Source organism: Ascidiella aspersa, chromosome 6 (genome assembly GCF_963924565.1).
Source record: "Ascidiella aspersa chromosome 6, kaAscAspe10.2, whole genome shotgun sequence".
Taxonomy (NCBI): Eukaryota; Metazoa; Chordata; class Ascidiacea; order Phlebobranchia; family Ascidiidae; genus Ascidiella; species Ascidiella aspersa.
In genome coordinates, this window is record NC_139452.1 from 8383066 (window position 1) to 8396698 (window position 13633).

Sequence of the window (13633 nt, forward strand, 5' to 3'; positions counted from 1 at the left end):
AGGAAGTGTGCTGGCCACCTTGTAAACCCAAGAAAAACTATAATTTTGAGGTCCCTTGTGATGCTTTTGTTGAATTAACTTCAAAATTGACATGGCCTCCCCCAAACAAAAATCCTAGATCCACGACAACTCATCGCTATAAAATGTGCCAAAAAGCGGTGTTGTAATCACTTTAGTAACTGTTTTCAAATGACTTGACTTGACTTTAGTCATTTGGGCAAAATTACTTGGCTTGACTTAAGTCTTTTGGACAAATGGGTTGAAATGAAGTGTTTTCTTTAGTTATTTTTTTATTATAAAATTTTTTTATTCAAATGTTTGCGAAAAAACAAATTGCTTGCTATAGGGCAGGCTATGTTGCGATTTTCTTATTTTTTATTTCAATCATTGTTCATTATCGTACCGGTACTAGTTTAAAAATTCTATTAGTTAAACGTTTTTATTTTTATGACAGGGAATTGACTTGCGCAACTGATGACTTGGACTGGGACTTGTTATTTACTTAAAAAGACATGACTTGTTTACAACACTGCCAAGAAGAGTGGTTCAGTTTATGCATAACAAACTCCTAATTGGGTCTTAAATACGATAAAATCAAGTTAAACGGACATTTGCCTACAGGCTACAGTTCTGACACGTAGCAATTAGCAAAGTAGCGTGAGGTTGTCCTATAAAGTTAATTTATTTTTTTAGCTTTTTGGTTTTGGAGAATTGATATTATACTTGTAATAGAGTATCTGCGTATTTGTAGCACGTTTGCCATCTGATGGAATCCGTTCCGGTTGCACCATAGAATACTAATTCTATGGTTGCACAATCTCCCAAATATGCTGAGTCATTTCGTCAACAAATTTCGACGAACGCAAATGCCAAATCATGATGATGGCAGTCGGCTATCGGTTGTTTCATTGAGTAACGAAACTGGGCGCTGGTCTAAAATCGTAGCACATTTTTGTCGGAGGCTTATGTTGCTAACATTATTGGGTTTGGGTGCGAGTTAGGGCGGTGATCTAGAATCTTACCACAATAATTAAATCAACGCACAGTATGTGGATTAGGGTGCCAGTTAGCGTTTGGATTTGGGTTGGTCAAGTATTAGTATTAAATAAAGAATATTATAATACTTCACCCACCCACACCCAAACGCTAACTCGCACCCTAACTCAAATTTTGTGCCTTGATTTCATAACTGTGGTAGGATTCTAGACCAGCGCCCGAGTTAGTGTTTGGGTGTGTCAAGTAATAATATTACATTTATTCTATATTTATTTCTTGCTTGTAATTTCAATTTCGACAACTCGTTTCGTTACTGTAAAACAACAGTGGCCGGTTTCAAGACCAGCGCCCGAAAGAGTATGTGTGTTGCTTCTTTAAATGAGCTGTTGAAGAATTACTGACTTTTTTGCAGTTTTTTATTCGCAAACTCTTCCAGTTCCATATAGAGCACAGCCTAGTTTACTTTTATGTGCGTGTGTCACATTTTTAACGCCTTTTTAGACGCTCTTTCACAGTCTGCATTGGCTGTAATTAGGGTTCCTCTTTTTCCTGGATTTTTTCACTCCCGGAAAACGGGATTGAAAAATGAAAATTCCCGGGATGCACGACGAAAAAATTATACCTAAAATTACGTCATTATGACGTTTAAAATTATTTTATATTAGCTCCAAAATTTAATTAAGCTCATTTATGTTCTGTAGTCTTGCTTCTGCAATCTTACAAGACCTTCATGTATTAAAAGCTGCACTCTTATTTGTTTTTATTTAAAAATAGCGGCTTTTCTTTTGGTAGAATAAATTTAATTAAGTTTTGCTGCTGGTAAGCACAAATAAAGCAACTAAAGCAACGACTTTAACAGGGTTGGTAATATTTTTTTTCTTTATATTAGTCAAAAACGACAATTTTTTTTAAGTTTTGCTATGTTGCCAAATAACCGGGATTAAGAAAAAAATTCCCGGGATTCGGGATCCTTAATTCGCAGGAAATCCCGGGAATTTCCCGTCGAAACATTTCCGAAGAGGAACCCTAGCTGTAATATGCAGAGTATTATGTGATACCAGCTAGTCAAATTTCCTTTTCATTAATTATCAAAGCAATGTTAATCTCACTCTAGTGTCACTGTTTCAGCCTGCGCTGATATGTGAGTGGCATCTGCTTTATGATAAATTGTTCCACTGATCAATAGTTGAAAACTGGTCGTTTCTTTATTAACTAATACAATTTTAAACAACCAAGCCTATTGTGGTTGGCCCGCGCGTTAGTCACACAACCAGAGATTGGAGTCTAAAAGAAGTGTCAATTAGAATGTTTTTCTATTAAATAAACAATAAAAGTTCAACTAAAACAAACTTTGGTCCCATACATTATCCGGCTAGGGCAGTCTCAAGAAATTGCAGCTAACTAAATAACTTTTAGCCCGTATCCCAGCAGTAACAATATTTACTCACATAAAATGATAAAAGGCTGTGCGATTGGCAAGGCAAATTTTTTATCTACTTTAGAAATGGAATTTCATAGCGCTAAAAATAAAAAAAAAATAAAATAATAATAGACAATGTTCCTGCAATGTTCCTTTTACAAAAATATAGATGTCCTACAGTAGGTTAAAGGGCAAGGACCCATAGCTTGTAAACTACTTAGGTAAACATGCTAAGCAAACATGCCTTTGCTTTGACTCCTAAAGCAAACATTCCCTAAACACTTTATGCTTTTATAGTACTATAAGTATTGTACCTTGTACTTTAATATTTGCCTGGGTAGATGCATTAATGTTATAATATTCTTGCAGGTTGGATATTTATTTGGCTTTGAAACATGTTCAAGAGAGTTGGGTGCTCTTTCACTTATGTACATGAAAAGTTATGCAAAAAACAAAACAAAATAATAATACTGCATACCACAATGCATATTGTTTGGGTTAGGGTGCGGATTAGCGTTTGGGTGAGGGTGGGTCAAGTAATATTATGTTTATTATTAATAATAACTTGACCCACCCTCAACCAAATGCTAACCCGCACCCTAACCCAAACAATATGTGTTGTGGTATGCGGCATTTGAAGAAAGTTTTTTTTTTTATAATTTTTACGTACAATAGTGAAAGAGCGCCGAGAGTTGTTTAACAGTGTATGAGTTTGGTCAGATAAACATTTAGTAATTATCCGGTCTGCATTTCGTGGCATTTTTTGTCGTGCAACTAATTTTATGCACACCTGAGTTTGGTAACCTACAACTATTTAGGTGTGCACACTAATTCCTTAATAAATAGTTGTCTGTTCTCAGTTGACTCAATGTACCTTACGGTCTTTCACTGCATCCTGGAACAAACAACTGAAATTTTCCTTGTAACTTTGTACTGTGTTCTAGTTGTTTCGGTTCCAAAAAAATAAAATCTATCTATCTGTTCTATCTCATCCACTATTTAACTTTGTTTAGTTTTTGTATGTGACAAATAAATATTAAGAAACCATTTTGTAGAATACTAAAGTGCCTTTTTGTACATGCTGCGTTTTTCTTGTTTTTTACTTACTTAATAGATAATCACTTGTGTTTTTTCACTGTACATGTTAACATATTATTTGTCATAAATAATGTTGTTCATTTCTTTTTTATATTTTTAGACTAGTACAAAATATTTAAATAAATTACAAATCATGACACAAAGCGCCAAAGGAAGTTGGGTTGACTGTGACGTCAAACTGACTGGGAAGACAGTTTTAATTACTGGAGCAAATTCCGGTATTGGTTTGGAAACTGCAATTGATTTGGCGAAGAGGGGCGCGAGAATTATTCTGGCATGTCGAAATGCTGAAAGAGCACAGGCAGCTCAAGAAAAGGTTTTATTTTTGCAGCAAATAGTTTTTAATCACCCTTGGTGTCTAGACTGTTTATACCAGTAGTTCCCAAACCTCTGACATGCTCTTATGTTTTGTTAATAAATAGGATATAAGACAGTATTGCTCAACCTATGGGTGACAACCCAAAATGGGTCACCAACAAAAAAAAAGATTTTCCTAAATTTAAAAATAATTTGAAAGCAATACAGAGATGTGGCTTATATAAATTAAATTCAAACTGGTTAATGCTAAATGTAATGTTCGTTTATGAAAAGTTCTTTGAAGAGAATTGGGTGGCCAAAGCTTTGCTGTTGTACTTACGCTTTGTTTTTGGGTAACAGTGAAAAACGGTTTGGAAACATTGATATAAGACAACAACACAAGTAATCATTTGCGACTTCCTTTAACAGTTAATGTTTTTCCCTACATTAATTGATCTATTAATAAAAATTTGCAGCTAGTGCTGGGAATGAAGTTTAAAATTGTTTTTGACCTTTAAACAGGTTGTGGAAGAAGCAAAGTGTGACCCATCGAAAGCTGTTGTCAAAATTTTGGACTTGAATTCTTTGGAATCAATTCGAAACTTTGCTGCCGATGTCAATGCAAATGAAGAAAGGCTCGACATTCTCATAAACAATGCAGGTAAAAAAAAAATTGAATTAAACTTCAAGTGCTCTAAAAGAGAAGTTATTCTGTCTGAGTGTATAAAAGTAGAAATTAAATAAGTTTTCAATACAATATTTACTTGTATAAATACAGAGATTTTAGATACTGTTATATGAAATTGGTATACTGCTCTAAGTGCACTTTGACTTTACCAGACATATTTGTTGTTGAAACTTTTTTAATAAATTTAAAATAGAAAAGGGTGGGTGTTTTCAATGTTGATTTTGTCAACTGACGAGTTTTGTATCAAATTTCAATGGAGGTAGCTTTAAGATAAACAATAATATATATATATATGTATATATATATATGCAATAATAGATTTTATCCACAAAAGTGTACACAATTTTTGTAACAGGAGTAATGATGTGTCCTCAAGGGAAAACTGATGATGGTTTTGAAACACAGTTTGGAGTCAATCATCTGGGTCACTTTCTTTTGACTAACTTATTGCTTGATTTAATTAAGGTATAACCATGTTTAATGCTACACTGCATGTGTGTAAATATGTTTTTGTTCTGAATAGCTTTGTGCGCTTTTGAAGGCACCGGGTGTTTCATAAAATATTTATCTTTACATTTTAAAGTCTCATAAATATTATCACCAAAAGCAATTATTTATTCTTTTTTTTTGGTTTTTAAACTGACAATTACATTATTTATTTATGAACAAGTAAACTTTATAACTTAGCAAAAAACTCTTTAAAGCCATGGTAAGTTTGTCAATCAACATTGGTAATTGGTATGCCAATATAAAAATATAATTGCCCAAAATCACGCTGTGATTGATTTTGTTGTCGCAAAAGTCAAAGCAAATCACTTTCACGCTTTAATGGCAGTCAAGCAAAGTGTCAAAATCGCTTTAAACCGTCACTTTTTCTAGCTAAGCGGGGCTTAAGTTTAGCAAAGCGTGGCAATATAAACGAAAAGCAAATTATGCTATGCTCAACTCAGCTGCTGTGCGAACGGGCCTTAACGCAAGGTATTTTTCCTAAACTGACAGAAAAGTGCGCCGAGCCGCATTGTGGTCCTGTCGTCGATTGCCCACACAAGAGGAAAGATGAATTGGAAGGATTTGAACAACGAAAAGTCGTACGACGCTTTCGACGTATATCGCCAAAGCAAACTTGCCAACCTGCTCTTCGCCCGACATCTAAGCAAGCTGCTGCAAGGTAACACACGATACTAATAGGCAGGGCTGTATTAAGGGTACTGTAGGACTAAGGCTGTTTACTAGAGATGAGTCTAATTTGGCAAATCAAGCTACAAAAAGTAATAAAATACATACATAAAAATTGAAATTATTCATTCGTTTTTAAGCAAAAACTGTACTGTACTAGAAGTGGGACTGTATCATTATCAACCGTTTAACCCAAAACTGGGGGCCGAATGTTTCAGGTCTTAAGGTTGTATACTTAGCATTAGGTAACGAGAAACATCGGCTTTCCAATATTATTATGGTAAGTAAGTTTACCCATTTAAGAGATGTCAAATTTTATCGGGTACCTGGTATTACGTTGTAATTTTGCTGCCAGTCCGATACTAGGGTAGTATCGGTGCCAAACTGACGTGGACATTTGAGCCATAATTTTTAATCAACTTAGTTGTTTTTACCTTTAATTGGTTTAACCTAAAGCCTAAACTTAGAAAATAGTAAATTAACAATCCAAAATATCTCTACCTAAAATCACAAAGGCTTGCAAATCAAATAAATACGTTGCACGTTAAATGCCCTTAAATTCTTAAAACTCATAAATTGATTTGTGTATTAAACAACCTTATGTTTTTTTCCAAAGTCTTTGAATTTATGTTATGTGCATATTTCAGTTGTGTGTTAAATAAATGTTTCTAAAAAACATATTTTTAACTATTTTGTATTGTGTGTGTTTTGTAAGAAGGCGAGTGATGAAAATTAAAAAAAAAAACTATACGCCCGTTTTTCGGTATTTCCACAGGAAGCGGTGTGACCGTCAACTCGGTGCACCCCGGAGTGGTCCAAACTGAATTGGGCCGTCACATGCAGTCGGGCGCCTTTCTCTACAGGACCGTGTTCCGCCTGGCAATGCTGCCAGGAGTCAAAAGCTTGCTGGGCATCAAGACGCCGGTGCACGGGGCTCAGACCAGCATCTACTGCGCCGTGGCACCGGAACTGAGCGACGTGTCGGGAAAGTACTTCAGGTGTGTTTGTATGGGCAATGTTCGTTTAGTATCTGATCGCGTCGAGCTATCGGTACTCGTCGGATGCCATAGCGTTGAGATGTCCGATACCAAGTTGTAGTTTTGGTACTCGTCGGATATATTAGTGTTAAGCGTGTCCGATAATATCGGATACGATGCCCGATACCAAGTTATGGTATCGCTATTCGTTGGATGCCACAGGGTTAGAAATTGTCCGAGGATCGGAAACATTGATACTTGCGTCCTATCGATACTTTAACAATTCCAGGCGCTCTGTCGACTGAGCTACGTATGCTCAGAGGACAGCAAGCGGGTCAACAGCCACCACTGCCTGCAACATTCCGTAATTCGACTTCTACAATTTTCTGCTTGTACACCACCGTGGGTGGCATTAAAATGTTGTGCGGGCCTGATGTAAAGTGTTTTAGCCATCACTCATCAGGGTTGGTAATATAATAACATGGTTTAATATCCATTGCCTAAACACAAGATCGCCCGAATACTAAAGCTGTTAAGGGTTCAATAATAAACTTTTATGGCATTGGCCAACCAACCACTTCAATTTCCCCTTCTTTCTTTTCTAGCGACTGTCGGGAAACACAAGAAGCGGCTGCTGCACGAAACGACGACGACGCTGAAAAACTGTGGCGTGTCAGCATGGAAATGACCAAACTCGATCAGTAGTTGCCCCAAAACGCACGTTGCTGTAGCCCAGTGTTTGTCAACCTTAAGTTCCAGCTTTATTTTTGTATACTTTAAGTTTCAAAAAAAAAAATTATGCACTGTAACCTTACGCTTAGCGTTTGTGTCGCCGCGAAAACGTTTGTTTTGCCTTTTTTCTTTTTCAACACGCCAAGTTCAATTTTTCTTGTGTTGCGCTTTAATTTTTTTGGCATTTTACAGCATAAATTACTGCGTGCACGATACCTACTGTAACTATTCCTGTGTTTAACTAAGGAACTTTTAATTGCGCTTCAAATGTCGTTTTATTCCATTGACGTTTAGCCAGTTTTCTTCAATCCCGCTTAACGTTGTTCCATAATAACTTTCAATGTGTTTAATTTACCCTTTTACTTTGCAAGTAAAGAACAATTTTGAAATTGGTACAATGCCTAAAAGAAAGTAAAAACAGTAAGTGTAAAGTAAAGTAAAAGATGAAGGTGAAGTGGCTTGTTCTTCCCATTGACCCAAAAGTAGGTCAGGAATACCTGAAGTGTCGGTAAAAGTATTCGAGCCCAGACCTCAGGACGACCATTCTCCCAAAGGGAGCCGGTGCCGCCACTTTGAGGTAGGGCCCGAGTTAAAATATTAAATCGAAAGTTTTGCTAGATGTTTAGGTCTGATGTTGGTATGCTGGTTGGAGCAAGATGCACAACAGGTGCTAACAGAGAGGCGTAGACTGCCTTAAGATTTCGCATTTAAATTTGCGGCAGTAAATACACCCTATTGACACTTGATTATTAGGCGAAGCTTATCGCGATGTAATTGGTCGCCCGAAAAAAAGCTGACGCCGCATTGAAAGCAAGCATTATAAATGAGTCGCCGATATTCTGCTTTGAACATTTCTACTCGCAATGCTTCCCTCCGTTAATTGTACGGTGGGTGAAACTTTATTCACGGCCTTACCTCTTTGTGTATTACCCCGACAATACGATGAAATGCGATTTGGAGAATATTTGAAAAAATCGTATTAGGAGAATATTTGTTATTTGCACCTGTTCTGGTATGTTACTCCAATCCAACATATCAACACACAATTATAAGTTGTGTGTAATTATATATAACTTATGGCTTTGAAGCGAAAGGGAAAAAATATGACGTAGATTTTGGGAATATGGCGTAGATTTTGGGAAATGATCGAAACATATATTTGATCAATAAAAATTTACGTAGATTATGCTTACGGCCATGTTATTACATTTTGGTCAGCTAGCATGTTTAAAAAGCAAATATGTTCATTCTCTCTAAATGATTTATAACGTCTATGGTTTGTTATACTTTTTCCAACTTTTACTGGGTAAATTTTTACCATGTCTTGGTCTGAGCAATCACTGTTGAAACAGAGTTTAAATCTGTAATTATGAGCAATATGCAAACACGTTTATGTGCCTAATAAGCCACCTTTTATATTGAAAGTTTTTCCAATTTAAATCCAATAAACGCAATATTTATTTATTTATGACGCCATGTTATGACGTAGCTCTGTAACGTCGTCGTTAAGAATGCGTTAAACTTAAGCTTTTTGTTGTTGCGGCCCATGTATAATTATATTTGTTTAGGCCTGGTGTTGAAATATTTAAATGGTGCAACAATTACAACAGGTGCTAACAGAAATGTGTCCACTGCCTCAAGGATTCGCATTTAAATTTGCGGTGGTAAAATATTTTGTGTTGTAAGAGCAATAGGTTTTTTTACTTAGATAGGCCTCTTTATGAAAGGCAAGTCGCATGCGCCTAGTTTTACTAGGCAAGCCACTTCGAACAAAAACGTTGCACGCGCAGGACAATGAGGTACAGCAGGGATGCCAACGTTCATTTTTCGAACTGGCTGCGTTAGTAAAACTGGGCGCGTGCGACTTACATTTAAGAAAGAAGCTTTCCTTAGTAAAATAACTTACTACTCTTACAAAACAACATATTTTACTGCCGCAAATATAAATGCGAAATCTGGTGGCAGTGTACACCTCTCTATTTGCACCTGTTGCGCATGTTACTTTAATCAAACATATCAACACCAGGCCTAAACAAATTAAAATTATATAAGGGCCGCAGCAAGCAAAACAAAAAGTTGAATACATTATTAGGGAAGATGTTACGAAGCTACGTTATAGCATGGCGTCATACAAAATAAATCTTAAGAACACTGCGTTTATTTGATTTAAATTGACAACATTTTTTTTTTTTGACAAAAAAATTTTTTTTTTTTTTTGAGTATTAGGCTCATAAAAGAGTTTTGCATATTGCTCGAACAACAGATTTAAAGTCTATTTTAACAGTAATTGTGCGGACCAAGCCAGGGTAAAACATTATCGAGTAAAATTGTCAAAAAACCTAAAATATTGTGACGTCATCGTTTTAGCTCTCTGTTGTTATCGACTCCCATCTTGCGGTTGAAAAACGTCAGTACAGGATGCGTTCATATTTGCTTGCTTTGTTGAGTTTGCGATGCACGAAGCGACAGACACCATGCTGCGCCTCTTATTGTCACCGGTGAAATAACTCGCGCGTGCGACTTGGCTTTCATAAAGAGGCTACATTTGGAAAATAAATTATTGCTGCTACAAAACGACATATTTTACCGCTGTAAATTTAAATGCGAAATATGGTGGTAACGTAGACCTCTTTGTTAACACCTGTCGTGCATGTTGCCTTAACCAACATATCAACACCAGGCCTAAACAACTAGCAAAACTTTCGATTAAGTAGGTTGCGCATTAGGCACATGAAAGTGTTTTGCATATTTCTCGAAACTACAGATTTAAATTGTGCTTTAGCCGTGATTACACGGACCAAGGTATGGTAAAATTCTGAAGAACTTCCAGTCCCGGTTTTTAGTGTTTTACGCTCATGTGAAAAGGAGAGCGCAAATTAGTAGTTAATATCATCCCTGAGTTATTGTGCGGCAGTCGAACGCAACCCGACCTGTTCAGTCACGCTACAATTGAAGTTGCTGAGCCTTGTGTAGCAGCCAAGCACAGCCGAACGTGAACCTTACTATAACAAAGAGGGATAATATATTTTGTATGGGCTTGTCGAGGGATATATTTTTTCGAATATTTTGTTCCCTTCGGCAGAGAATGAAATGAGACGCTATTCTGTGGAAGACAAACTTCATATTTGTCAACCCTAACGCGCCTGTGTGTTGACTCAATTTAGGTTAATTATGCTTCGTACTTTCAGCTTTTGCAGGATAAATATTTATGATTTATGAACAACTCAGTTTAAATATACCGAATGTAGTTTGCTGTAGAATGCGTTTTGTTTCTTCTTATTATTTATATTTGAAGTTTGTCTAAACTAAACAGAAATAATTTCTGTTCTTAAATTTAATTAGTACGAAATGTTTTCTAGTTACAATTAAACAGCAAACACTTTATTTGCAAACGTTAAGTCAGAACGTTGTGAGTTTCATACAATAACTATGTAAACGCTACGCTAAGACATAAAAAGGCAAGTTTATAGTCTTTGGCGAAAAACAAATGGTAGAACGAAAATTCGCAGACGGTGTGCAATGTCTTTGGCAAATGTTATTTTGTTTGGGTTAGTGCTGATTGGAGAGCGCAAATAAGTAGGTAATATTAACCCTGGGTCAGAGGCGTAGCCAGGTATTTGGGGGGCAAACTATTAAATTTTCGCCCTTCCTCCATGTTTAACCACATTTTCTATTAGATTAACATAATATACCTTACTTCATAGGGGAAAAATCAAATTTTAATAAAACAACTGTTTTTAAAGAAGGAGCAGTCTTATTTTGGCATTTGTAAGCCTTATTTGGCGCCCCTATACCGTGACGCTTGGGGATATATGTACCTAACCGACTCCGTAGCTACGCCTCTGCCCTGCGGGTTATGGTCCGGCAGTCAACCATAACCCGACCAGTTCAGCTTTCTCAATAATTAAATTGGCGCGGTTTATGTGTGACCTTAAATCAGCCAGACGTTATTAGATGACATCATGTAACGTGTAAATGAGGTTGTTGTGCAGCAGCCGAGCACAGCCAAACGTGAACTTTACCGTAACAAAGAAGAATAGGATATTTTGTAGGGGCTTTGTTGCGCCCCCACCGCGACCTGTGCACTGGGGCCTGGCCCCTGACCCCATACAGTTGCCCGGCGGGTCGCAACCGCGCGAGTTCTTGTTGTTTGCAAAGGTTTCTGGTCAGATATGCTACCTGTCATAACCACAACTAAAATTCCAATCAAAAGTATATTGTTACAACGAATTAAAACGTTATCAAATAGCATTAGTGAACGTTATTTTCAAATTAATGTGAGACAGACTGCCATCGCCTATTGCAGCGACTGTCGGCTAAAACTTCGCAAGACTTCTCTAGAGAAAAGCTCAAAGCCGCTAAGAAACGACATGTATATAGCCAATACGTAGGAAGAAAAAGAACACGAAAGTTACGTCATATTTCGCCAATAAGACTGGCCGGCACTCTAAAACATGGCTTAGGCATTACAGCGGCCATTATAAGGCCAAATTGTAGCGGGAATCAGACGCCAGCAAAACAAGTGGCTTGTGTTGCAGAACGTGAGAACACCGCCTGCAAGACTGACAGTTATAGATTACGAGATTAAAGGTTACATGTCAAGTTTGAAACGAGGCGAACTGAAGCAGAAAAACATAGGAATTTTACACACAACAATACGGAAAACTTTCCATCATCGAATATGATATTATGTAACTGAAGAACATATTTGGCAAACGAAAGCTGAAACGCGTAATCTAAAGCCCTATTTAAAAATTCGTAAGATAACTTAATGAACTCTAAGATTTGGCTTATGGCAATTAATTAATTTGGGTGTTTAAGTGTTGATAAACACGTAACAGGCTTGTCGAGGGATATATTTTCCTCTCGCTCGACCCTCGTGATATTTTGTTTCGCTACGCAGAGAATGAAAGGAGGAAATGTTATGTGAAAGTTAAATTTAGTTCCGTAATTTCAGCTAAGACAGGAATAAATTCACGATTTGCTGTTAACTCGATTTAAATATACCGAATGTAGGAGACGGGGATACAAAAGTTTTTTTGTACAATGTGCGCAAAAAAGTGTACGCGAAAATCTGCAAAACAATGCGCACTTTTTTTATAATGTGTGCACATTTTTTAATTAAAATTTTTTGAAATAAAAATGTGAAAATGTGCACACATTTTGAGGTAGGTATGCGGGCACAATTTGATAAGAAAACTGTTAGTTGTACTTCGAATTTAGATAAAAACAATGATCAAAATGTTTGGAGATTTTGTGGTTTGGGTAGTTTTTTTTATTAATAGGGTGAAAATAAATTGTTTTTCATTTGGTTTGAGGGGAAGGGGAGAGGTTAAAACAATAAGCGTTTTTTGAGTTTGCGAAGCACGAAGATAGACACCATGCTGCGCCTCTTATTGTCACTGGTGGAATAACTCGCGCGTGCGACTTGGCTTTCATAAAGAGGCTTCATTTGGAAAATAACTTATTACTGCTACAAAACGACATATTTTACCGCGCTGTAAATTTAAATGCGAAATTTGTTGGTAACGTAGACCTCTTTGTTAACACCTGTCGTGCATGTTGCCTTAACCAACATATCAGCACCAGGCCTAAACAAATAGCAAAACTTTCGATTAAATAGGTTGCGCATTAGGCACATGAAAGTGTTTTGCATATTTCTCGAAACTACAGATTTAAATTGTGTTTTAACAGTGATTACACGGACCAAGGTATGGTAAAAATCTACCGAGTAAAAGTTGGCTAAAGTATAGCAAATCATAGGCGTTAAACCATTTTAAGAGAATGATAAAATTTGATTTTTAAACATGTTAGCTGGCCTAAATATAATATCATGGTCGTACGCATTATCTACGGAAGTTCAATTTATTATATATGGGCCGAAAATTTATTTTCGGGACATATCTTGTTTTTGCTCGAATTATATGGGCCGAAAATTGATTTTCGGGACATATTTTGTTTTTTGCCGCTATTTTTTTGGTTTTTATGGTTTTTATGTTTTTTTTTAGGTTTATGAGGCTGCACCCCTAGGCACCTCCAATTGGGGGACAAAAACAAAAGTGTTACGTCATCGTTTTAGTTCATAACAGCTATCTACTCCTATCTAGCGGCAGAAAAACTTCAATACAGAATGCTTTTTTTAGAAGACCAATAATTGCAGAACCAAATAAAGATTACAAAAGCAGCTTGCTGTTTACATAATTACCTCCAAATTAAAAACAAACTTCAGCTACCCCAGGAAAGAATGTA

General features: G+C 36.6%; 1 protein-coding gene across 1 annotated transcript; it reads left to right on the top strand.

The window, feature by feature from the left end:
- Window positions 1-3618: 3618 nt before the first annotated feature.
- LOC146139502 (retinol dehydrogenase 14-like) lies at window positions 3619-7780 on the top strand. The gene is made up of 6 exons (XM_083391086.1): window positions 3619-3830; window positions 4334-4472; window positions 4855-4964; window positions 5499-5667; window positions 6451-6673; window positions 7258-7780. The coding sequence occupies exons 1-6, from the start codon at window positions 3648-3650 to the stop codon at window positions 7355-7357; spliced, it is 924 nt and encodes a 307-aa protein (XP_083247212.1). The 5' UTR covers window positions 3619-3647; the 3' UTR covers window positions 7358-7780.
- The last annotated feature ends 5853 nt before the right edge of the window (window positions 7781-13633 follow it).

What these genes read in the sequence shown, in the direction of transcription:
- LOC146139502 (XM_083391086.1), top strand. Translation starts at nt 3,648, where the DNA reads ATGACACAAAGCGCCAAAGGAAGTTGGGTTGACTGTGACGTCAAACTG. An exon ending in TCTAAGCAAGCTGCTGCAAG is followed by an intron (nt 5,668 to 6,450) that starts GTAACACACGAT and finishes GTATTTCCACAG; the next exon opens with GAAGCGGTGTGACCGTCAAC. An exon ending in GTGTCGGGAAAGTACTTCAG is followed by an intron (nt 6,674 to 7,257) that starts GTGTGTTTGTAT and finishes TTTCTTTTCTAG; the next exon opens with CGACTGTCGGGAAACACAAG.